Below are 25,578 nucleotides of genomic sequence, written 5' to 3' on the forward strand. Positions count from 1 at the left end.
GAGTTATGAAGAAATATTGGTGAATGTTTATATGAAGAGCTGAATTAAGTGCAGTGCATGTTCTACATATACCATTGAAATTAAGATAACACATTCCAGTTGAGTGACAGTGACTGCTGCAGACTTCCAAATGCCAGACGGCACAAATTAATTGAAGAAGATACTGTAATCTTAATGAAAAATTAGAGCAGTTACAAATATTTGTCAATCACCTTATAACTTTCTGGCATTGTTGGGTGCAAGAAGTTAATATAGTAGCAAATAAATGCATGTTTGAAACAAAGTATATACTGAAACAGTCAGTCCAAAAGATCTGTTGTGTGACAGCTGACAGTACTCTCGGAAATGACAGAAGTTTGTATTGAGGATTTTCTTACATTGATAAGTAACGAAAAATCAAGACCAAGAATTTTGGTCAAAATAGTACATAGTGCTACCCGTGGTCTAGGGGTAGCGTCTTTGATTCATAATCAAAACGTCTTCGGTCCCAGGTTCGATCCCCGCCACTGCCTAAATTTTGATAATCAGCATTGGCGGCCGAAGACTTCCAGCATAAGAAGTCAGCCTCATTCTGCCAACGGCCTTGTCAAAGAGGGCGGAGGAGCGGATAGAGGTTCAGGGCACTCTCTTGTCCTAGGGGTGGGAAATTGCACCTAAAGGCGGAAGAATCAGCAATGATCAATGACATGAGGATGCAGAAGGCAATGGAAACCACTGCATTAAAGACACGTAACGTGTATCCACAGGACATGTGGCCTGTATTTGAAGAAGTGTCATGATGATCTCTCCATTGGCAAAAGATTCCGGAATAGTCCCCCATGCGGATCTCCAGAAGGGGACTGCCAAGGGGGAGGTTACCATGAGAAAAAGATTGAATAATCTACGAAAGGATAACGTTCTAAGAGTCGGGTCGTAGAATGTCAGAAGCTCGAACGTGGTAGGGAAACTAGAAAATATGAAAAGGGAAATGCAAAGGCTCAATCTAGATATAGTAGGGGTCAGTGAAGTGAAGTGGAAGGAAGACAAGGATTTCTGGTCAGATGAGTATCGAGTAGTATCAACTGCAGCAGAAAATGGTATAACAGGTGTAGGATTCGTTATGAATAGGAAGGTAGGGCAGAGGGTGTGTTACTGTGAACAGTTCAGTGACCGGGTTGTTCTAATCAGAATCGACAGCAGACCAACACCGACAACGATAGTTCAGGTATACATGCCGACGTCGCAAGCTGAAGATGAACAGATAGAGAAAGTGTATGAGGATATTGAAAGGGTAATGCAGTATGTAAAGGGGAACGAAAATCTAATAGTCATGGGCGACTGGAATGCAGTTGTAGGGGAAGGAGTAGAAGAAAAGGTTACAGGAGAATATGGGCTTGGGATGAGGAATGAAAGAGGAGAAAGACTAATTGAGTTCTGTAACAAGTTTCAGCTAGTAATAGCGAATACCCTGTTCAAGAATCACAAGAGGAGGAGGTATACTTGGAAAAGACCGGGAGATACGGGAAGATTTCAATTAGATTACATCATGGTCAGACAGAGATTCCGAAATCAGATACTGGATTGTAAGGCGTACCCAGGAGCAGATATAGACTCAGATCACAATATAGTAGTGATGAAGAGTAGGCTGAAGTTCAAGACATTAGTCAGGAAGAATCAATACGCAAAGAAGTGGGATACGGAAGTACTAAGGAATGACGAGATACATTTGAAGTTCTCTAACGCTATAGATACAGCAATAAGGAATAGCGCAGTAGGCAGTACAGTTGAAGAGGAATGGACATCTCTAAAAAGGGCCATCACAGAAGTTGGGAAGGAAAACATAGGTACAAAGAAGGTAGCTGCGAAGAAACCATGGGTAACAGAAGAAATACTTCAGTTGATTGATGAAAGGAGGAAATACAAACATGTTCCAGGAAAATCAGGAATACAGAAATACAAGTCGCTGAGGAATGAAATAAATAGGAAGTGCAGTGAAGCTAAGACGAAATGGCTGCAGGAAAAATGTGAAGACATCAAAAAAGATATGATTGTCGGAAGGACAGACTCAGCATACAGGAAAGTCAAAACAACCTTTGGTGACATTAAAAGCAACGGTGGTAACATTAAGAGTGCAACGGGAATTCCACTGTTAAATGCAGGGGAGAGAGCAGATAGGTGGAAATAATACATTGAAAGCCTCTATGAGGGTGAAGATTTGTCTGATGTGATAGAAGAAGGTACAGGAGTCGATTTAGAGGAGATAGGGGATCCAGTATTAGAATCGGAATTTAAAAGAGCTTTGGAGGACTTACGGTCAAATAAGGCAGAAGGGATAGATAACATTCCATCAGAATTTCTAAAATCATTGGGGGAAGTGGCTACAAAACAACTATTCACGTTGGTGTGTAGAATATATGAGTCTGGCGATATACCATCTGACTTTCTGAAAAGCATCATCCACACAATTCCGAAGACGGCAAGAGCTGACAAGTGCGAGAATTATCGCACAATCAGCTTAACAGCTCATGCATCAAAGCTGCTTACAAGAATAATATACAGAAGAATGGAAAAGAAAATTGAGAATGCGCTAGGTGACGATCAGTTTGGCTTTAGGAAAAGTAAAGGGACGAGAGAGGCAATTCTGACATTACGGCTAATAATGGAAGCAAGGCTAAAGAAAAATCAAGACACTTTCATAGGATTTGTTGACCTGGAAAAAGTGTTCAACAATATAAAATGGTGCAAGCTGTTCGAGATTCTGAAAAAAGTAGGGGTAAGCTATAGGGAGAGATGGGTCATATACAATATGTACAACAACCAAGAGGGAATAATAAGAGTGGACGATCAAGAACGAAGTGCTTGTATTAAGAAGGGTGTAAGACAAGGCTGTAGCCTTTCGCCCCTACTCTTCAATCTGTACATCGAGGAAGCAATGATGGAAATAAAAGAAAGGTTCAGGAGTGGAATTAAAATACAAGGTGAAAGGATATCAGTGATAAGATTCGCTGATGACATTGCTATCCTGAGTGAAAGTGAAGAACAATTAAATGATCTACTGAACGGAATGAACAGTCTAATAAGTACACAGTATGGTTTGAGAGTAAATCAGAGAAAGACGAAGGTAATGAGAAGTAGTAGAAACGAGAACAGTGAGAAACTTAACATCAGGATTGAGGGTCACGAAGTCAATGAAGTTAAGGAATTCTGCTACCTAGGCAGGAAAATAACAAATGACGTACGGAGCAAGGAGGACATCAAAAGCAGGCTCGCTATGGCAAAAAAGGCATTTCTGGCCTAGAGAAGTCTACTAATATCAAATACCGGCCTTAATTTGAGGAAGAAATTTCTGAGGATGTACGTCTGAAGTACAGCATTGTATGGTAGTAAAACATGGACTGTGGGAAAACTGGAACAGAAGAGAATCGAAGCATTTGAGATGTGGTGCTATAGACGGATGTTGAAAATTAGGTGGACTGATAAGGTAAGGAATGAGGAGGTTCTGCGCAGAATCGGAGAGGAAAGGAATCTGATGACAAAAAAAAAAAAGTACATAGTGCTGGTGGTGATTGGTAAGTCAAGGATTTGGTAAACCTATTTCTCCAGCATATTCATGAAGGAGAAAAATTGCAGTGACAGATGTGCCTAGGGAAATGACTCTAGCTTAAAAGAAGCAGAAGAAGGATAATTAACTTTTTGCATGTACACAAAACACTCCAACACCCAAACGTGTTTCACCGCAGTTGTAGCATCCTCTGGTTTCTTACTCTTTCATTTTTCTGAAATACATACATATTATGTTTAGGTTAGGAAATGACTTACATCGGATTTTGTTGTTATTTAAATTACACGAAGGTGACAAGAGTCGTGGGATACCTCCTATAATCATGTCGGACCTCCTTTTGCGGAGTGAAGTGCAGCAACTCAATGTGGCATGTACTCAAGTTGTTGCAGGTCCGCTGCAGAATATTGAGCCATGCTACCTCTATAGCTGTCCATAAATGCAAAAGTGTTGCTGGTGCTGGATTTTGTGCACAAACTGAGCTCTTGGGGATCTGGGTTGCTAAATCATTCTCTCAAATTGCCCAGAATTTTCTTCAGATCAGTTGCAAACAATTGCAAAATGGTACACTGTCATCTGTAAAAGTGGAGTCAATGAACAGCTGCAAATGGTCTCAAAGTTGCCCAGCGTAACTATTTCCAGTCAGTGATCAGTTCAGTTGGACCAGAGGAACCAGTCCCTTCCATGTAAGCATGTCCCACACCATTATGGAGCCATCATCAGCTTGCACAGTGCCTTGTTGCCAATTTGGGTCCACCGGTGTGTGGGGCCTGTGCCACAGCTCTTACCAACTGAAATTGGTCATGAACCCAGGAGAGGCACTGCAGGTGATATTGTGCTGTCAGCAAAGGCACTCACATTGGTTGTCTGCTACCACAGCCCATTAATTCCCCATTTTGTCATGGTATGCTAACGGATATGTTCGTCTTATGTCCCATGTTGATTTTGGGGTTATTTCGTGCAGTGTTGCTTGTCTGTTAGCACACATCAAACACCATTTTACATTAATCTCCTGAGTGCAAATGACAGCTTCACCAATGCACTGTTCTTTTATGCCTTGTTTAAACGATATTACCACCTTCTGGATGTGTGCGTATCACTATCCCATGACTTTCGTCACCTCAGTGTGTATATGCACTTTACTTTTTATTTTACCTTGTGTGTCCTGTGGCTGCCAACTGAAATCATCCGTAGGTCTAAATTATTAGTACACCATGTCACCTATAAACATTGAGGTATATTAAAAAAAGTCTATATTGAATTTTTGTTTATATCTTTGAAATGTATGTTCAAAATAAAACTTGTGGCATGTGCCCATTTTTGGTCTTACCATTGTAGTATTTGGCTAGTCCTGATCTGTGAGAAGTTTGTTTTTGTGAGCCAAACATGTTTTTGTTCAGTTAAGGTGGACCTGTGGACATCAGTAAAAGTTTTCTGAAGCTTAGGTATGGCGGAGCATGGGAACTGAGCCCAAAGCTCCGATATGATTGTCAGGAGGAGGATCTTAGCCATCCGCGTGTGCTAGTGCAAAAACTTTCACCCTTTTAATTGAAGCAACTCTGTGCAATGTCATGATCGTCTATCCACCTGATTCACAGTCACTTTGAAAATTTGTAGCTACAAATGTATTGTCACAGTTGTGTTGGATATTGGGGGGGGGGGGGGGGGGGGGTGATGCAGACAGATTAAAATATGCAGTTGCTGAATCTTCTCATAAGAAATGTGACTAAAAAATCTCAAGTAATTATCACCCAATTGCTTTACTGACATTATTTTCCAAAATATTCGAAAAATTAATGTGCGCAGGAGTAGTCTCAAAATTAAGTATAAACAGTTTATTTAATGTCTCATAGTTTGGATTCCGAAAGGATTGCTTGACTGACAATCCTGCTTATACACTCACACTACAAGCCTTAAATAATAAAACATCAAATTTTTTTACAAGGCGTGTGATTATGGAGATCATGTTACACTCACAGAAAAAATAAAGTTCAGACAATGGAAACTCCAGACTATGTTCCTTATATGTGTGAATGACCTTCCACTTAACATTCAACAAGCAGATTTGGCACTTTTTGCAGGGGATAATAGTGTTGTTATAAATCCCTTTAGGAGGAAAGCAACATAATAGATTGTTAACAGTGTTTTTCAAATAATTATTGCATGGTTCTCTGAAAATGGTCTCTTCCTAAATTTTGAGAAAATACACTGTATTCACTTCTGTACAACAAATAGTACAACGTGCTTTTTTATTTCAGTCTCTGATCACAATATGAATTCTTTAGACGATGACCGGTTTCAGTCTGTATTGCCCATCCTCAGATCTAAAATATATAAATATATACATCTAGTGAGCAGTGTGTCTTTTAATATAAAACAGCAATATGTATCACAATATACTGTCATACAAACAGGGAAATGTACAGATACAATTTGATATAACGTACCTTTTTTACACCATGTCCTATAGTGATACGGCCATAATGGCATCATCAAAACACATAATCAGCATAGCATCGTCACATGGATCTAAAATATGGTGTAGAATAGGCCACGTCGTCCACATAGTGATTATTGCCAACTAGCTACTGAAGTACAGTAGCATCCAGAAACCTGTTAGCCTACACCCTACCTAGATGTCGCTGCTGTGGGCTTGCTTATATGTAGTCATTTGCGCAAAAACATAATCTGATAAAAGCACATTAAATAAAATGCATGTAGCAGACTTATTAAAATTGATGACTGTCATAGAAACCAATTGTGATACATTAAAAGATGAACGCAGTTACCCATGTAAAATTGTTAAAAGGAGATATATAAAGAGTATAGGTCCGCCCCTTTTTTATGGTGAATTTATGGTCAACAATTAATATAGCGTAATATATTGCCTGTGGCAACCTATAAATTGCTTATGAAAGATAGAATGTCTATATGACAGCTGAAAAAGAAACAGATCAATGAACAGCGCCCACTGTTGGGTCGGCCGCTAGGATCTTATGCAGGCGAGCACGGATCGTGAGAATTTAACCAAGAGAGGACTTTATATACATCGTGACATGTCTCCCACAGAAAACATGTAAACAACGTATAAGCATCAATAAATAAAATTATATAGTTTGGCTATACATTCCATGAGTAGGTAGGAGATAATCAGTTACAGGAACAGAGTGACTACTGTCTGGAAGTAAGGCAAATGCCTTCTGTTCTCAACATAACTCATCAAGTAAGGTTAGGTATAAATCCGTGAGGCATTATTTGGTTATCGTAGTATGTTATCAAATAAAGCAAAGTAGGTGTTGGGTACAAAATTGCTTTGTCCATTGAGCACACTAGTGGGCTATGCCTTTTGGCTTTGTAAATTTCCAACAAGTCGAGAGCGCGACTCTTCTCTGCCCTGTGTAAAATACGAATACAACTCTCGATATTGTCTACAGTGTGGCCGGTTTCTGCTAAATGCATTCCTAATGCAGTTTTGTTGTGTGCTTACAAATTCATATTGTGATCAGAGACTGAATTAAAAAAGCATTTTACAGTATCGGATCACAGTTTGTATATGCGATTATGTCGCAGTTGCTGAAAATAGTACATCTACTGTTGTAGCACATGAACAGGAATCAGTAAATAGGGTAGAATGCTCCAAAAGTTTGGGTGTACATAACTTAAGTTTAACTACTTTCGCTCTCCATATAATTGCTAGTCTTGGAAACAAATGAATCATCCTCATGTCATATTTAGCATATTTACACTAAGTAATGTCTTATGGAATAATTTTCTGGAACAACTCTCACTCGCAAAGTATAATTTGTTAAAAAGCAGGCAGTAAATTTGAGGAGAACAGTGATGTCCATACCTACGACACAAAGGGGAAAAAATGACCTTTGTTACCCATTATTAAGGGTGCCAGTGGCTTAGAAAGGAATTCAATGTGCAGCAAAAAAATTTAAAATCTGTTGCTGAATAACATAAAATTTGACAAGTAGCAAGTTTTAAATACAACCTAAAATCTCATTCTATCTCCTGTAAGATTTCTATTTAAAAACTGATAGCTCATTAAAAAGAAACTTGTTTCTAAGTGTAGTTGCATGAGTAGCACTTAAAAATGTGTTAATTAATGTTAACACTAATCCTGCATACATATCCTGTAAGCTGACTCATGCCACACCATTCTGATAAGAGTCATTCAAATTATCTATTGAACATGTAAGTAACAAACAAGCAATGAGAATGTCCAGTGATAGCATACTTCATGCTGCCTGGTGATTCTGCATACCCCCTCCCCTGTCATCCCAGTAGCCAATCACACTCGAACCATAAAACAAATAATTTTCAATCAAACTGTAGCTCATTTTTGTACCAAGCCCACCATAGCAGCGAAGTATAGTGAGGATAGTGAACTCCACCCTCCTCATGTAGTGCTGACAAAGAGAGACGTTGAAACCAGTGTTTTGCACTTCATACTAATGGCTACTATCAAAATTGGCCTGTAGAGGTAACAAGCACTAAAATGTTTACCAACATTTTTCATCAGATGCTTAATATGGTCTGTTACATGGAAAAATGGAAGTTTTTTTGAGTGTTGTGTGATTGACAAGAAAGCAAAATTTTATATTAACTATAGACATTGTGAGTTGATGGCTGATCACTCATAATAACTGATTTCACAAACAAAAATGCGTATAATAATTTCTTTGACAGCAGTTTTAATGAGACCATTGTGACTCCAGTATTTATCCTCAAGTAGATGTAACTTACTGCTGTACTGTAACCTTTCCAGTATGAACTGTTTGATATTAACCAGTTGAAAGTTTATACTGTTCACAGTTGATAAAATCCAATTGATATTATGCTGCTGAGTACACCTTTTAATTTTGCACATTGTTGTTCTTCACTCAAGTTAAGAATGTTCTCATGAAATGTGATGTCATCTACACCATTGCCAGTCACTGCTCCTTCACTGATGTTGATAGGGCCTTTTGTTATGAAATAAACACAATGGGATAAACCTATGTGGGCAGCTGTATGCTATTAACCCTCAGAGTCCCAGTTGTTTATGCCTCAAGCTACAATTTTATTCATTTTGTTTCAAAGATTAACATGAACAAGCAATGGTATTAAAGCCCTGATTTAGGGAGCATTGTTCTAAAAGTACTGACCTCCATCAGTCACATTTGTTTCAAGTATTTTTTGAAAATTCTATGAACTATTAATGCACTTCAGCTCAACAATGTGGCTATTGTTAGTCATATACCTTTAATTTTACTCCTTTGCCCTCCTGCACCACCTAATGAGAAGTTGGGTCCCAATCTTATTTCTTGCAACCAGTTCCTCATTTGATGCTATATGTATGTGTGTGCACCACCGAGACAGCACGTGGTGCATTGTACAACTACTAGTCATTCCCTTTCCTGTTCCACTTGCAAGTGGAATGAGGGAATAAAAGCTGTGTATATGCCTCCATATGAACCCAAATTTCTCTTAACTTTTTTTTGCACTCCTTACGCAATATGTACATCAGTGACATTGGAGACATTGTGCAGTCAGCTGCAAATGTCTGTCAAGCAGCACACCATTAATACTGTATTCGAACTTTATAGGATTGTTTTACCTACTTGTCTGTATTATCAGGAGAGAGTTGCAGATTGCTGCTCACCCTATCCATCAGGTCATGTATATGAACAGGAGCAGTGCTATCACACTTCCCTGAGACATTCCTGGCGATACCCTTGTCTGATGAACACTACCTGTCCAGGACAACGGGGAACTATTACTTAAGAAGTCTTAGAGCTGCCTATATACATGACAAAATCTTCTATATGCTCAAAGCTTCATTAACACTCGGCAGTGGGGAACTGTGGCAAATGCCTTCTGGAAATTTAGGGATATGAATCTTCTTGTTGCTCTTCATCCTTGGTTCACAGGATATTTTGCAAGAAAATGGTAAACCTAGAGTCACCTGACTGAAAGGGAGTGGGAGGCAGCTTTTGAAAGGAATACAACAAAATGGCTGGTGAACAGCTATGACTACTATACAACCAGATGGCATTTTTGAGTGCATTGGTAGTCTAAGACTAGGTTAACTACATGCATTCCAAAGTAACCAAACAGTGTAAGAGACAGTCATGATTATGTAGTGGAATAGTGGAGGTCACTCAGTAATTGTCACTGCAACTATTAGTGAGTCCAGACCATTAGGTCTTGTTGAGCTAGTTGTGTACCCGTGGGATAAAGTGTAGTTACATGTAGGAGAATTAAATTTCAGTACACAGTTCATGATAAATCTGTGGACTCTCACTACCTGTTTGTGATGAATAAAAGTAGTCATTCTGACAAATGTGTGTGTTGGTCACACACAATTGCCTTCTGCTATAACACAGAGACTCTAACTGGATGTGGAACTTGTGATAATTATATTTATACCAGATAGTTCTGTCAGTTGCTGCTTTGGTGTGAGATGCAGTGTGACTGCGGACACACCATTGAAAAGGGTTGTGTTCAGTTACATTAGAGTCTCATTGGACAGGTGCACAGGAACTGCTGCAGTGCTTGTCTTACCACAGCTGCCACAGTGGAACCACAGCTTGAGGCATCTGACTGCATTTCACTATGTTCTTTTGGAGAAGCTTAAATTTTGACTTTTGAGGTATGATAAGTGGTTCACTTCTTATTTAACTGGCAGAAATCAAAGGGCCATGTTAGATAGCTCATGCTGCCCACACAACAAATATTTTTCTGAATGAGGACAGTTTACTACTGGAATTCCACATGTTTCATGTCAAGGTCACTCCTGTTCTTGCCGTATACTATCTTCCATCTTACACTCACAATGCAGAACTAGTGCTTTCTGCTGATGATGCAAATGTAGTAACCAAATCCAGAAGAGATGCAACAAGAGAACAAGCAATAAACAAAATACAATATTCAAAAGTATTGTTGTTTGATTCTCTGTAAATGCTGCACCATTTGCTTATAAAAAAACTCAGTTCAGTCTGTTCTGTATAAGGCAAGATATTTCATCATCAATAACAACACAGCATGGGGGAATGGGTAGATGTAAAACTGATAGTTCAAAATTCCTGCTTGTACATATTGATCAGGGCTTAAATTGGAAATCTCATATTATAGAGATACTCAAGTGATTGAGTTCACAAACATTTGCTCTACATATAATTAGTAATTTTAGTGATGAAAGCATCATAAAAATGGTTTAATTTGAATATTTCCATTCTTTGGTGACATGTGGAATATTTGCCTCGGGCAATTCTATGTGTTGATACAAAGTATTCATTACACGGAAACATGCTGCCCGTCTTCAAACTTAACAAAGGTGGTTGTTCAAAAACTTAGGCATCTTTGGGACGAACCAGTGTCAGCTGTGTGCCAGATCAGTTCAGCTAAAAATGCAATAACAGCTATTTAGTATGTTAAGGAAGAATGGAAACACATTCCACTTTCAGTACCAGAATTTAGTGGAAGGGTTCCCTACTGTTGCTGTCAAAGTACACTTTCTGTTGTTGAAAACTTCAGTCCATAAATATATCATCATCGAACAGTCTTTTTGCTGGTTTAAGATCTAAATGTTTTAATTTTTAAAAACCCTTAGTTTCACTTTTTTTTTACCCTTCGATCCTACAGTGACCCCTCGCCTCATTACCACCAAAAAGTTACTTCTATGTGAATGAATATCGGCATATCTGCTTGTAGGTAATACTTCGTGAGTTAAATGATGATTTATTATTCTCAGCTGAAATAAATACCTGATGAAACATTTTTAATGAGAGAGAAGCCATTTAAATAGGAGAACCTCAGAAAATAAATAAAATAAAATGCTCCAGTTTCCTCATGAACATTAGGAGGGGCATGTCGTAACCGTATGGTAACAGGTAGAATAGAGTGACATGAAGGAAGGTGTAGGTGCAAGATCTGGTCAAATCTTTTTAAAGTAGATGAAATATCTTTTTTTTAACACTATGTAAAACTGAAATTATATGTTGCATTAAAATCCAAAGAGTGTAATTTTTGGATTAGTGTTTGTTGAATATGTTGTTGAACCTGTATCACAAACATAATTCATACAAATGATGATTTGATCTGATTTTTTGTGACCCTGTTGTGCATCCTTTTTCTTACTATGTCATAGCTGAATGTATGAAACTAGGCTGTCTTCAAGGGCAAAATGATGAAATTTTTGTTTTGATCATTTGTGCTAATTAAAACTGCCAGACCAGGGTGTAAATCCATTTTCTGGCCTTTGCCAGGCAGTGCAGTGTCCAGTGATAAATTAAAACTCTGAGTTGCATCACAAGGCACACATGGAACATGCATTAATACTCGTATGCTTTACAAAAGAAACAGAGAACTGGGTTTGTAGCTCAGTCTGCCATATAAATTTAATGAGTTGTAAATATGCTAGTGTACAGTTTTTGCCATTCCACAATGCATCACATGTTGTCAGTTAGTTCTGAATATGAGACCTAATTCATGTCCTCCTCCCCCCCCCCCCCCCCCCCCCCCTCTCCCCAATATTACCTTAAATTTTCCTTTAGTAGTTTGTGAGTGAGTGGTTTGTAAACATACTGCAACCTGTATTTGCTGCTGCTTCAAGCCTAATGTTTTGCTTACATTGTTACAGCATGATATGCAGTCTTCAGTGGATGGCAGATCTCTTTATGGGGTGAGTAAGGACAGACATTATGCTAGAGTTTTCTGGGATTTCGGACTATAAGTAATTTCCCTTTAAGTAATGTTTGTGTGAATGATGACTAAATCAGAAGTATTTCATTTTTTAAATTGATGATTGTGGCTGTAATGTAAACTATGGAACAGTTTGGTTAGGTGTACTACTATACAGGGTGGGTCACTAGCTATTGCCACCAAGAATAACTCCAAAAGTATGATAGTAGCTGAAAAGTTGGTAAATGAGATGCTATAGTTTGGTACTTACTTTCTGATAGCAGCTATAGAGATGAATCCAATGCTGTGTAACAGTAAGCTCTTTGTAGGTCAACGTAGATCAAAAAGGTGGCATGAACATTCAGTTACAGAAGGTGTTCAGTGTGATGACCATTGGTATTAATGTAGTGCTACAATCTTCTTGTCATGGATTGAATGGTATTCCTTACCACTTCAGCACTTATCAAAGCACATGCTCTGACAGTTCTCTTGCATATCTTCAGGTGTAGATGGAACATCTTTATAAACAATGTTTTTTTACGAATCCCCACAAGAAAAAATCCAGAGGCATCAAGTCTGGCGAACGAGCTGGCCATGACACATCTGCTCCTCGTCCAATCCCACAATTTGGGAATTCTCTCTGCAACTCATTTGTAGCCATCAGGGGAAAATGTGCTGGACTCCCATCATGTTGGTACCACATTCTGCTCCTTGTTCTTAAAGGTATTTTCTTCCAATAACAGGAATGTGGTGTAATTGATGTCTTTAAGATTTCCTTCAATGAAATAGGGGCCCATAATTCTGTCCTCCAGAATCCCACACCATACATTCACCAACCACAGTCTTTGGTGTGCAACTTGCCGCAGCCAACATGGATTTTCAGGTACCCAATAATGCATGTTGCGCAAATTAAGATTTCCATGGTTCATGAATGTAGCCTCGTCAGTAAACAAAATCAAATTAATAAATGTGTCATCCCTCTGTATGAGTTGATTCTTGGTGGAGGACTGATACGGTAAGGATGATATTTATGGTGATGCAGAACATGAACAACACTACTCTGGCTTCTGCCAGATTCCCTTGCAATTTGACGCGAACTAACACAAGGATCTCGAACCACTCTGGCAAGAGTACCAATTTCCGTTTCCTCGTTAGTAACCTTCCTTTGCCAGATACGTATCCGATATGTTATAGATCCAGTTGTTCTCGGTTTATCATACACCTATTTAAATGTACGATGTGTAGGGTGAGTACGCTGAGGATATCTTTCAGCGTATAAGTCTCTACCTCTCAATGAATTTCGTTGGCATTCTCAGTAAATGAGAAGCATATCGACTTGTTCTTCGAAGTAATACATCATTCACATTCGCTTGATTTTACGATACTAGTCCTACCGTTCCTATTAATGTTGTATTGCGAAACTGTCGAATGGCATTTACATGTCAGTGGCACAGTAGATGGATACGCCGTATTTGGCGAATATTTAATACTAGCAAGATATATGAGAGAGAATTGTCAGAGAATGTGCTTTGATAAGTGCTGAAGTGATAAGGAATACCACTCAATCCATGATAAGAAGATTGCAGCACTGCATTGCTACCAATGGTCATCACTTCGAACACCTTGTGTAAATGGACGTTCATGCCACCTTTTTGACCTTCATTGACCTTACTGTTGCACATAATTGGATTTGTCTCGGTAGCTACTATCAGAAAATAAGTACCAAACTATAGTATCCCATTTAAAAAAAACAAGCGACCCCACCTAGCAACAAAAAAAATTTAAAAAAAAGTGACGCCATACTATGGCCCTCGTTGTCCTATACAACATTTGCCCCACAAACTTTTCAGCTACGATCATACTTTGGAAATTATTCTAGGTGGCAACAGTTAGTGACTTACGCTGTATAAAGACAAGTCATTGTTTAAAGTTGTTAGCAAGAACCTTGAAAAGTTCCTGACTTTTTTAATTTTTACATGATACTTCAATAAACATTCAGACAGGCTAGCTATAGTTTTTTTAAATTTTTTTATGTTCGGGGTTTTCTGTTTACACAAATTGAGAAAGAAAATGCTGTGCTGTGAAAAGTATGGCTTCATTTTCTTTCTCATAGTCTAGGTGGTCTCATAACTAGGAGGTGGAGTGAGCATTTGAGAACTGTGGTAGGGAAGGGGAATGGTAGCCTTCAGTTTATTGGGAGAATTTTAGGTAAGATTGGTTCACCTGTAAAGGAGATCATGTATAGGATGCTAGTGCGACTTATTCTTGAGTACTGCTAGAGTTTTTGGGATCTGTACCAGGTTGGATTGAAGGAAGACATCGAAGCAATTCAGAGGCGGGCTGCTAGATTTGTTACCGGTAGGTTCAGAAAACATGTAAGTGTTACAGAGATGCTTCGGGAAATCAAATAGGAATCCCTGGAGGGAAGGCGACGTTCGTTTCGAGAAATACTATTGAGAAAATTTAGAGAACTGGCATTTGAGTTAACTGCAGAACAATTCTATTGCCGCCAACATACATTGCGTGTAAGGACCACAAAGATGCGAGAAATCGGGGCTTCATTATGGGTGTGTGGACAGTCACCTTTCCCTCGTTTCATTTGCGAGTGGAACAGGAAAGGAAATTATAAGTAGTGGTACAGGGTACCCTCTGCCATGTACCGCATGGTGTCTTGTGGAGTATCTATGTAGATGTAGACAAATTCTTTTCCTGTGTATATGCTTTCTTCTTACATGTAACGTTAGACAAAACTAGGATTCACAACTAGGTGTTGTTTTTTTATTTAATTTAATTTAATTTTTGTTAATTCAGTCATTAGTACCAGAAAACAGGAAAGTTGTATTTATGGCTTATCAGCTTATGATTAGAATACTATTATGAAATCTGGATTGTCCGAAACTTTGTAAGCGTACCAGTTTGCCGATTAAAACTATGCGAAAGTGTGTCATTGGAGCAACTGTCCTTACAGATCCAGCAGCAGGAGAGGTATCTCATTCCACATATTCCAGCAATCCCAACCGATTTACCCATTGGCATTAAGCAACATCAATTCCTTATTGAGGTTTTGTTATCAATAACAATAAATGAGGCTCAGGATATCTCTCTCTCTCTCTCTCTCCTCTCTCTCTCTCTCTCTCTCTCACACACACACACACACACACACACACACACACACACACACACACACACACACACACAGAGAGAGAGAGAGAGAGAGAGAGAGAGAGAGAGAGAGAGAGAGAGAGAGAGAGAGAGTGCAGTGACTGGAAAAAGACTGAATTTTTGTATGAAAAATTATGCTACATAATATAAACTTAGTGTTGAATAATATAGATTCTCCTTTAGAGCTGTGACAAGCTAAGATGTGCAAAATTGACATTATTGATTCATTGTATAGATTTAACTCTTGATAAGAAGCATTTCATTAACAATTACTGATGATGTACACTATGTGATCAGAAGTATCCGGACACCTGGCTGAAAATGACTTAAAAGTCCGTTGCACCTCAGTATGGTATTATCCCCACCCTTAGCCTTGATGACATATTCCACTCTCACAGGCATACATTCAGTAAGGTGCTTGAAGGTTTCTTGGGGAATGGCAGCCCATTCTTCAGAGTGCTCAACTGAGGAGAGGTATCGGTTGGTGAAGCCTGGCACGAACTCGGCGTTCCAAAACCCAAAGGTGTTGTATAGGATTCACATCAGGACTCTGAGCAGGCCAATCCATTACAGGGGGTGTTATTGTCATGTAACCACTCTGGCACAAGCCGTGCATTATGAGCAGGTGGCTCGATCATGTTGAAAGATGCTATCGCCATTCCCGAATTGCTCTTCAACAGTGGGAAGCAAGAGGGTGCTTAAAAACATCAATGTGGGCTGTGCTGTGATAGTGCCATGCAAAACGAGGGATGCAAGACCCCCTCCATGAAACACAATGACCTCACCATAACACCACTGTCTCGGAATTTTACTGTTGGCACTACACATGCTAGCAGATGACGTTCATTGGGCATTTGCCATAGGCACACCATGCCATCGGATTCACCACATTGTGTACTGTGATTCGTCACTCCACACAACACTTTTCCACTGTTGTCCAATATTTACGCACCTTACACCAAGCGAGGCATTGTTTGGTATTTATCGGCAGGATGTGTGGCTTACGAGCAGCCGTTCGACCATGAAATCCAAGTTTTATCACCTCCCGCCTGTCTCCTGATACAGTTTGGAATTCCTGTGTGATGGTCTGGATCAATGTCTGCCTATTGCACATTACGACCCTCTTCAACTGTCTGCTGTCTGTCAGTCAACAGACGAAGTTGCCTGTATGCTTTTGTGCTGTACGTTTCCACTTCACTATCACATCAGAAAAAGCGGACCTAGGGATGTTTAGGAGAGCGGAAATCTCGCGTACAGGTGTATGACACCCAATCACTTGACCACGTTCGAAGTCGGCGAGTTCCGTGGAGTGCCCCATTCTGCTCTCTCACAATGTCTAATGGCTACTGAGGTAACTGACATGGAGTACCTGGCAGTAGGTGGCAGCACAATGCACCTGATATGAAGAAAGTATGTTTTTAGGGGTGTGCGAATACTTTTGGTCACATAGTATAAATTTTGTTGTTGAACAGTCGCAGCATTATCCATTTAGTAATGTTATTTGTATTGAACAGAAAATTCTGCTGCAAAAACTGTAGTATTACAAGGAGACATAGTGGATAGCAAGTGCTTACCTTCAGGAGCTGATACTCTTATTACTGTCAATAGAAACAAGACGGAAGGAAAGAAGATTAGAGTTTTAACGTGCCGTCGACATAGAGATCATTAGAGGTGGAGCACAGGATGGACTGTTTAAGGATGAGGAAGGAAATGGGCTGTGCCCTTGAGAAGGAACCATCCCAGCATTTGCTTGGAACAATTTAGGGGACATCACAAGAAACCTAAATGTGGAGGGCCAGATGGGATTTGAACCATTGTATTCCCAAATGTGAGTCCAGCATGCTAACCACTGTGCCACCTCACTTATTCAGTAGGTATACTTATGGTACAAAGTAGTAATCCTAGCTTTTGGACTTTGGGTGTTTCATTTCATGGTGGAAATAGGGTTAGAGAGTATAAGAGACAAAGATAAAGGAATGACATCAGATTATGTCAAAACTTGGCACTGTACTCATTGTACAAAACTTGAGGATGAAAGTAACTTTTACATGTTGTGTCACTGCCAAATAACGTAGCTCAGTGAAACTTGGACTACGTGGAAAGAACTGCTACAATGTAGTACATGAGGTAATTGAAAGAAATACGCAAGGAGACAAACAGAAGCAATTCCTGATGGTCTCCTGGTCATTAGATGCCAGTACATGGTTCTTAATAGGGTGTGTGATCACCATGCACAGCAGTGCCTGTTCTGCATCATGCTCCCTTGCTGGTCGCAAGGTTGATGAGTTATTTTGGTAGGGTGTTGCATTCCTCAACCAGTGCAGCTGACGACTGCTAGATGGTCGCCGATGCACGTAGGTGTGCTGCAGTGCGTCTGCACAGTGCATCCCACAGGTGCTGGATGAGATTTAAATGGGGGGGGGGGGGGGAATGATGGACAGCTGAATCCATTCCACACTGTTCAGTACGGTCTTATATTATCGTCCGTAAAAACGAAAGCAAGGCTGAATGCACCCATAAAAAGATGGACATGAGGAAGGAGTACAATGCCACAATAACTTTGTGTGCCAAGTTTACTGTATTCATAGGTTTCGAAGTCAGTAGGTCTGTGTGTAATCGTGCCTCTCCATTGCTATCACACCTGGACCACCAAAATGATAAAGTTCAGCAATGATGGATGTACCCCCACATGGCAAGAGGTGGGAACATGTAATGCACTAAGGAAAATCGTCAAACGAGTTAGTTTTGGTGATCCAGTTGTTATGTTGTAGGAAGGCATAATGTTGACTGTGCATGTTGACTTCCAAATCCTTCCTCATGTGTGTGCTTGCAGAACTGCATTTGATGCTGACTTCATTTTTGGGGAGGACAATGCGTGACTACATCAAACAATGCAGATGCAGGATCTCTTGGAGCAAGAGAATATTTAGCGAATGGACTGGCCATGGTGATCACACACTCTGTTAAGAACTTTGTCCCTCTGCTTATAATGCCCAGGGGGACCATACTGAATCGTGGTGACTACGGTGTACAATATCTGTTCAAAAAATTCCGGAACATTGTCTACAAAATTTTTCTACTTTTACCATTCACTTATTGTGTGCTTGGTTTCCTTCGAAATATTCTCCTTCACAATTGATACACTGCTCCCAACACAGTTTCCACTTCCAGAACCGAGCGAGGTGGCGTAGTGGTTAGACACTGGACTCGCATTCGGGAGGACGACGGTTCAATCCTGGGTCCGGCCATCCTGATTTAGGTTTTCCGTGATTTCCCTAAATCACTCCAGGCAAATGCCGGGATGGTTCCTCTGAAAGGGCACGGCCGACTTCCTTCCCCATCCTTCCGTAATCCGATGAGACCGATGACCTCGCTGTCTGGTCTCCTTCCCCAAAACAATCCAAATCCACTTCCAGAAACAGTCTTATATGCACCTTGCTGGATCATGCAAAGTGCTGTCTGCAAATTTTCTTGTATGTCATCTATCATCTCCTTTCCATGGGGTTGTCGACTTTCGAAATGGGGGTAAAAGTCTGCAGGGGCCAGGTCTGGATAGTACGCAGGATGAGGAAGCACAGCGATTTCATTTTTGTGCAGTAGTCGTACACCAATGGAGATGAGTGTGGGGGTGCATTATCGTGATGCAAGAGTTATGAATTGTCTCGCCATATTTCAGACCTGTTTCCTTCTAACAGGATTTCATGACATGATCCAACAAAAATGTTACATTCTTCTTCAATGTTTTGGACTGTCAGTCTTCAGTTGGTATGCACAATTTCATTGATGTTTTCAGTTGGCATGCACAATTTCATTGATGTTCCTGACATGAGCGTTGAAGGGCATCCTGAATGAGGATCATCTGTAACTTCTGTTCGCCATTTTTGAACCATGTGAACTGTTTCTGACACTGAGTATACAGCTTAAGCACTCATCACCGTAGGCTTCCTACGTCATTTGGTGCGACCATGTAAAGGTTTTTGTGAGTTTCACGCAAAATTTAATGCAGATGCATTGCTCTTATAACTCTGCCATCTCAAAATTCACAAACTGTGTGATGCAACGTTCTACTCAACACAGCACTGAACAATAACTAACAGGCATACAGTGATGAAACTTCCGGCAGTTACACATTAAACACGGGTGTGTGCAGGGATCCCAACCGCATTTCACTCCAGTGCACCATTGGCGTGAAATTATGAATGTTCCGAATTTTTTGAACAGACCTCATAATTATTGTCTGTGAATAAAAGTGTCATTTCTGTTTGTCTCGTTACATATTTCTTTCAGTTAACTTCTGTACTGTATCATAGCAGTTCTTTTTATATATGATCTCAATTTCATTGAGCTAGGTTACTTAGCAGTAGCATATCGTGTAAAAGTTAGTTTCATCCTCAGCATTTGCTCACAAGTATACTGTCTTGACATAATATAAAATATCCTTCATCTTTGTCTCTCACACTGACAAAAGGTGTGTTCTCAGTATAGGGACTGAATGATCTGTTTCCTTAATTACAAGGTAATGAAAGGGAAAAAGTAAAGTGAATTAACTGTGTCTTAATACTTCTGCAACCCTTCCAGGCTGAGTCCTCACTACCCCACAATAGGACACTAATATAACCGTTGAGTGTCAAAGCCCCCCCCCCCCCCCCCCCCCACACACACACACACACACACACACACACACACACACACACACACACACACACACACTCACACACTTTCTCTCTCTCTCTCTCTCTCTCTCTCTGACTGATATTAGTCCTGCAATACAGTGAAACCCCTTTTTTAATCCATCTTTGGGGACTAAAATACTTTTTTTCTTAAATAGGGCTTTAGCTCAGTTACACCGAAGAAGTGATTCACAACTTGGACTGGTTTTAGGTTGTGTAAGTACACTTTAATCACAAGCTAATAACTAAAATATACTTAGCTCAAAATTAGCAGGTTTCCATTTTTAAGTCAGGTGTAAAAATCACCATCCAGTGTCGTGATGTAAATAATTCACCCAGAAAGGAGGGCATTGTGCTTGCTCAAGTGCTCCATTCAATTCATGAACAGCATTAACCTGATAGTTAAGAAAAACTCTAAAAACTTTTTTTTAAAAAAGAAGAGGAAAAAAATTAATTCTTGTTTCCTGATTAGTGTGCTGACATCAGTTGTCACTCCAGTTGCTTTGATGTTGCAAGACTTCACTCATCTGAAGAAAAATAGCTTGTAACACTATTAAGTCATTGCACAGTTAAAAATAATACATGCAAATCAATCCTTCTGTTCTTTATTATTTTCTTATTCTCCTCGTACCACCATTTTTAGTTTGTTCCTTCACCAAGAGCATTACACATCTTGCATCCATCTGGTGTGTGAAAGAGTATCTTAAAAAGTCCTGAAACATCGCCTGTGGTAAAAGCATATGTGATTATTTTTTGTCCTTCAAGAAATCATCACCTTTTGTTTCAACCATTGTGTACCACAGTGAGCATTTAAAAAACTTCAATATAGTCTGTTGAGTCACATCATTCAAAATAGCAACAAAGATGTTCATAGCTTGTAAAATGTTCATTTTGATTAACGTTTTTCTCCACAGGGAATGGTAATTGAAATCATTGTGTTAATATTGTATTTGTATCATGGCTCAATCTGTTTTTCTGTATTCTGAAATTTGAATCTGAAAGAAAAATGTTCAAAAGAGTTTCTTGACTTTAGTGCACAAATGAACTAGAAACATAACAATCTCACATCTGCACAAATGAAGTATAAACATAAAAATCTCACATCCTGTTCATGATGAAAAAGCAATCTGCCTATCCACAGTAACAAATGCTTAGGAGACACTGTTGTCTGAAGGTAAAAGAACCAGTAGCAAACCCTTGTACAAGTTATGAAGTTCATCAAAAATGAAATTTAATAAACAAACTCAGTGGCAGTGAAGAGACAGATGATGATCGTCTGTACAGCGGAACCAACAGAAGAGGCATAGCTGCTTATAGGGATAATATAAAGGCTACAAATTAAAATGCAAATGTCTGTACCCATATCAGGTGGCATTTAGTCATCACCAGTACCCCATGTGAGGGGCAGCTGAAATAACACTCTGGGACTTACAATCTTAGTTTCAAGTGTTTCAATTGGCACAAGTGTTTCAGTTGGCACACATCGATTCCCCAAGAAGAATATCAGATAAGTTATGCGTGATGGAAATTTCTTCAAATGGAACTACTGCTGGAGGTAACCTAAAAAGGAAATCGACCATTGCAGAAAGTGGCACAACCTGGCCATTGGATTCTGAGGAGCCCAGAATAACACACAAAGTGAAGGACTCACAATGTTCTGGAAGCCCTACGAGTAAACTAAGGACAAAATAGAAATACTTCCTTGGCACCTTACACACAAATTTACTTTTGAAAACAGGAAAACTGAAAAACTAAATGAAGTATTAGACAAATACCAAATAAAACTCTTGCCTCTTCAGGAAACTAAATACACTGATGAAGACATAAAATCTGAGCGACATGGGATTCTCAAAGGTAACAAAGACTGTCATTCCAATGGGAAAAGCCATTCCATATCTAGGAACAGGCTACATTGTAAACAGAATGACAGTAATTTCAGTCATAGATTATTATTCACCAAGTGAAAGATTAGATTGTTAATTTGTGAAGCGCAAATAAGTTGTACACCTTAATTAAGTGTCATGCTCCGATAAATGAGGAAAATAAGAGGCATCCAGAAAAGTTGGAAGCTTCTGGGAATCACTGTAACATGAAATGTCAAAGTTTCCATCAAAGAATCTTAAAATTTTATTAGTGGACATCAGTGTGCAGATTGAAAAAGAAAATAACTTCTAAAAAACGGTTGGAGAGTATTCATCACACACAAGAACAAATAAAAATGGGGAAAGACTAATAATACTATGCAGAGGCTTCAACCTCAAATTAATGTCCAGAAATTTCAAAAAACTGCTGAGGAAACAGAAAACTAGGCAATCACATAATACAAACATAGGAGAATTTCAAATTGAGCATGTAGCTGTCATTTAACAGTTGAAAAGAAATCATGAACATAAAAGTTAGAACGGGTGCATATATAGAAACTGATCACTATCTAACCACAATAAAAATGAAATTTATCCCACATACAACGATTACAAGATAAGGACATAGGATTCGTAAAATTTATGCTGAACCTCTGAATGCTGCCTCTAGATCATGGGGTCCTGGGTTCGATTCCTGGGCGGGTTGGGGAATTTCTCTGCCTGGGGACTGGGTGTTTGTGTTGTCCTTATCATTTCATCATCATTTGTGGCAGTGGCTAGATTAGACTGCGTAAAAACTGAGACTTTCTACGGGCACTGATGACTGCGCAGTTGAGTGCCCCACAAACCAAACGTCATGAACCTCTGAAAGTGAAGAAACAGGAATTTTAGGAATGGCTAAATATAGACCCAGAAGACTGGAAGGAAAATAAACCAAAAGTATTCAAAACAGCCCTTGAAACAGCATCACTCAAGGTGCAAAAAGCACAGAGGATGAAATGAACAGGGTGAACAAGTGTTACTGTTTACAAAACTGGCTTGGCAGAAATGGTATCCACCAAAACAAGTGAAGACTTTATGAGCGTAAAACAACAAACATTTCAAACGTCAAAATCAATAAGGGCAGTGAAAAAGGAGTTTGAAAGGAACCAGCTATCACTAATTCTGAGAGTTCCAAAAGAGCAACATCAGGAACTATTACAAAACTTTACAGAAAAATGTTTCCAATCATACAAACCACATAACTTGTGCTTTAGAAATGAAGATGGAAAATTAGCCCTAAACAACCAAGAAGAATGAAATATTAACAAGTTATTTCAAGAAGCTGTTAAATTGTGAGGAACCAGGAGCAAAATTTCTAAAACAAAATACAGGATGCACTAACACAAACTTAGAACTTGCTGCATGGTGGAAGTTCAACATATCAATGGTGGAACAGTCACAAAGCTTCATAGAGTTTTTCAGAAAGTCTGGGAAGCAGAAGTTATACCAGAAGATTGGAAAGTAACATTAATTCACCCAGTCCACAAAAAAAAGGAGATCAAATGGACCCAACATCTATAGAGGGATTTCCCTCTTTCCAGTGATTTACAAAATTCTTTTAAAAGAAGTTTTCAGAGTAGCAAGGATGATTCAGAAAAGGATGGTCCTGTGTGCAACAAACTTTAAATTTGAAATTTTATAATCAGGTATAGAAGAATAAGCAACAAAACCATTTGTATAAGATTTGTAGACTTCTAAAAAGCATTTGATTTGATTGACAGCGAAACCTTGCTCAACACCTTAAATGAGTTTGGAGATGACAGCAAATTAGTAGAAGTGACACACTAACAAATACAAACAGCAGAATTAATTTTCAGATGAAACCACCAAGGCTTCTGAGAGATCAAAACATGCTTAACTCAGAGAGATGGATTATCCCCACTGTCATTCAACTGTGTTCTAGAAAAGATAATCAAGGAATAGAGGAAAATAGCAGAAGAAGACAGAATTTAAATCGTAAGTTGGACAAAAATGGCATAATCAAATAATTGTTTGATGTTTACAGATGATCTAGCAATATTAACTGGATCTATAGAAGATGCAATAATGTAGATAAATCCTCTACAAGAGAAAGTGCCTAAAGCAGGTCTATGTGTATCATTTGCAAGAAAAAGAAGAGGGGGGGAAGGAGAGAGAGAGAGAGAGAGAGAGAGAGAGAGAGAGAGAGGGGGGGGGGGGGGGGGGGAGTCAGCACCAAAACGAGGGGAAACTTATAACATAAGAATAAAAAGGGCTACAAAATTTAAATATTTTGGTGATGTAATCCAGCCAAATGCTTTATACAAAGAAACTAACTTAGCATGAGCATGGAAAATCAAAGTGGCTCTTCAACAAACAAAAATAACAAGAAATCTTTATCCATAAGTGCAGAACTCAGAACTACGACACTGTCATTAGGCCAGATTGCTTTCACTTTTTAGAATGCTTTTCGTTAAGTAGAGCCAAAAAATTAGGTGAAATAGAAAAGAAGGAATGGAAAATAATCATAAGTCTTTGGACCAAAATATGACAATGAGAAAAGGAAATCAAGAAACAATAAAGTAGTTCGTGAAAGAATAGAACAAATGTTAGCTACAACAAGAAGAGAAGAGTTGTATTCTATGGACATCTAAAAAGGCTTAATCAAAAAGAACAACAAAAAGAATTTTTAACTCTTTTGACAGAAACCCGAAAACATCAATGTGGATCAAAGAAACTGAAGCAGACTACAGAGAAATGGAAGCAATGGAGGAAGAAATAGGAGAAAGAGAAAAGTTCAGAGCAAAAGCAAAATTTAAAGGGTTTCCAGAAGAAAACAAAGAGAAAGAGGGGTGTAATATGGACAGAAGGAAGAAGATAACAACACAGACAAAGAATGAAATACTGTAGAAAAGAAAGGAAGGAGAACAAAAAGAAGAGATAAGTTACTTAATTTTGTCCTCATTAGGTCAAACTAATTTTTAAAAAAATCTGTTACTTTTGCCACAAAGTTACTTTAGAGTTGACAGTTCTGCTGGAGCATGTGGAGGTACAGACTAGAGTTGTCATCTCCCTCACGAAACGACAACTCAAACTGTTCCTGTTATTAATACGATATGCTGACAGTTCACAAAAATGCATTTCCTGATGTTATCAAAATTTTGTCATCTACTCCAAACTGAAATCTTTTTAGAGTTTTCTAACACAACACAACACAAGATAATTTCAGTTAAATGTGATGTACTGTGGTCCGCTCACACGTCAAGCACTAAGTGGTCACTCGTATGATTTTGTAATGAGAAACAGATCACTAGATTTATAATGAACCTGTTATTAATTTTTCTGATTAACCTACTTACTTATGACATAACTAAGTGTAAGATTTGTGTGTGTTTACCGCAGCAAGGAAACATATCTTAAATACGCCAACCGTTTTGGGAGAAAGAACAGAAATGATACAGAAAACATGACTTCAGAATTGCAGCAGTTATATTGTAACCAGTAATATTTATTTTGCGTGATATGGACTGAATTCCTGAGAAGAATTTTATTTGGAGTCAGTTACTGATGAAGCTTTCTTATCAAAATGTCAAAACTTAGGAAATTATTTCATTGTGTAGCTACGTACCATTGTAAATTGGGCGCTTCGGATATGCAGCTGTGTCTACCTATACTT

The 25,578-nt window shown here is 38.9% G+C and overlaps 1 protein-coding gene across 4 annotated transcripts in view; it reads left to right on the forward strand.

Annotated features, from left to right (window-relative positions):
* Window positions 1-25,578, forward strand: part of LOC126183684 (zinc finger protein 84-like) — a 294,009-nt gene that overhangs the window by 14,508 nt on the left and 253,923 nt on the right. For all 4 annotated transcript variants that reach the window (XM_049925862.1, XM_049925863.1, XM_049925860.1 and 1 more), the window contains one exon: window positions 12,168-12,209. In XM_049925862.1, coding sequence (XP_049781819.1) covers window positions 12,168-12,209 — 42 coding nt within the window. The remainder of the gene's footprint in view (window positions 1-12,167; window positions 12,210-25,578) is intronic.

This window comes from Schistocerca cancellata, chromosome 4 (assembly GCF_023864275.1).
Source record: "Schistocerca cancellata isolate TAMUIC-IGC-003103 chromosome 4, iqSchCanc2.1, whole genome shotgun sequence".
Lineage (NCBI taxonomy): Eukaryota > Metazoa > Arthropoda > Insecta > Orthoptera > Acrididae > Schistocerca > Schistocerca cancellata.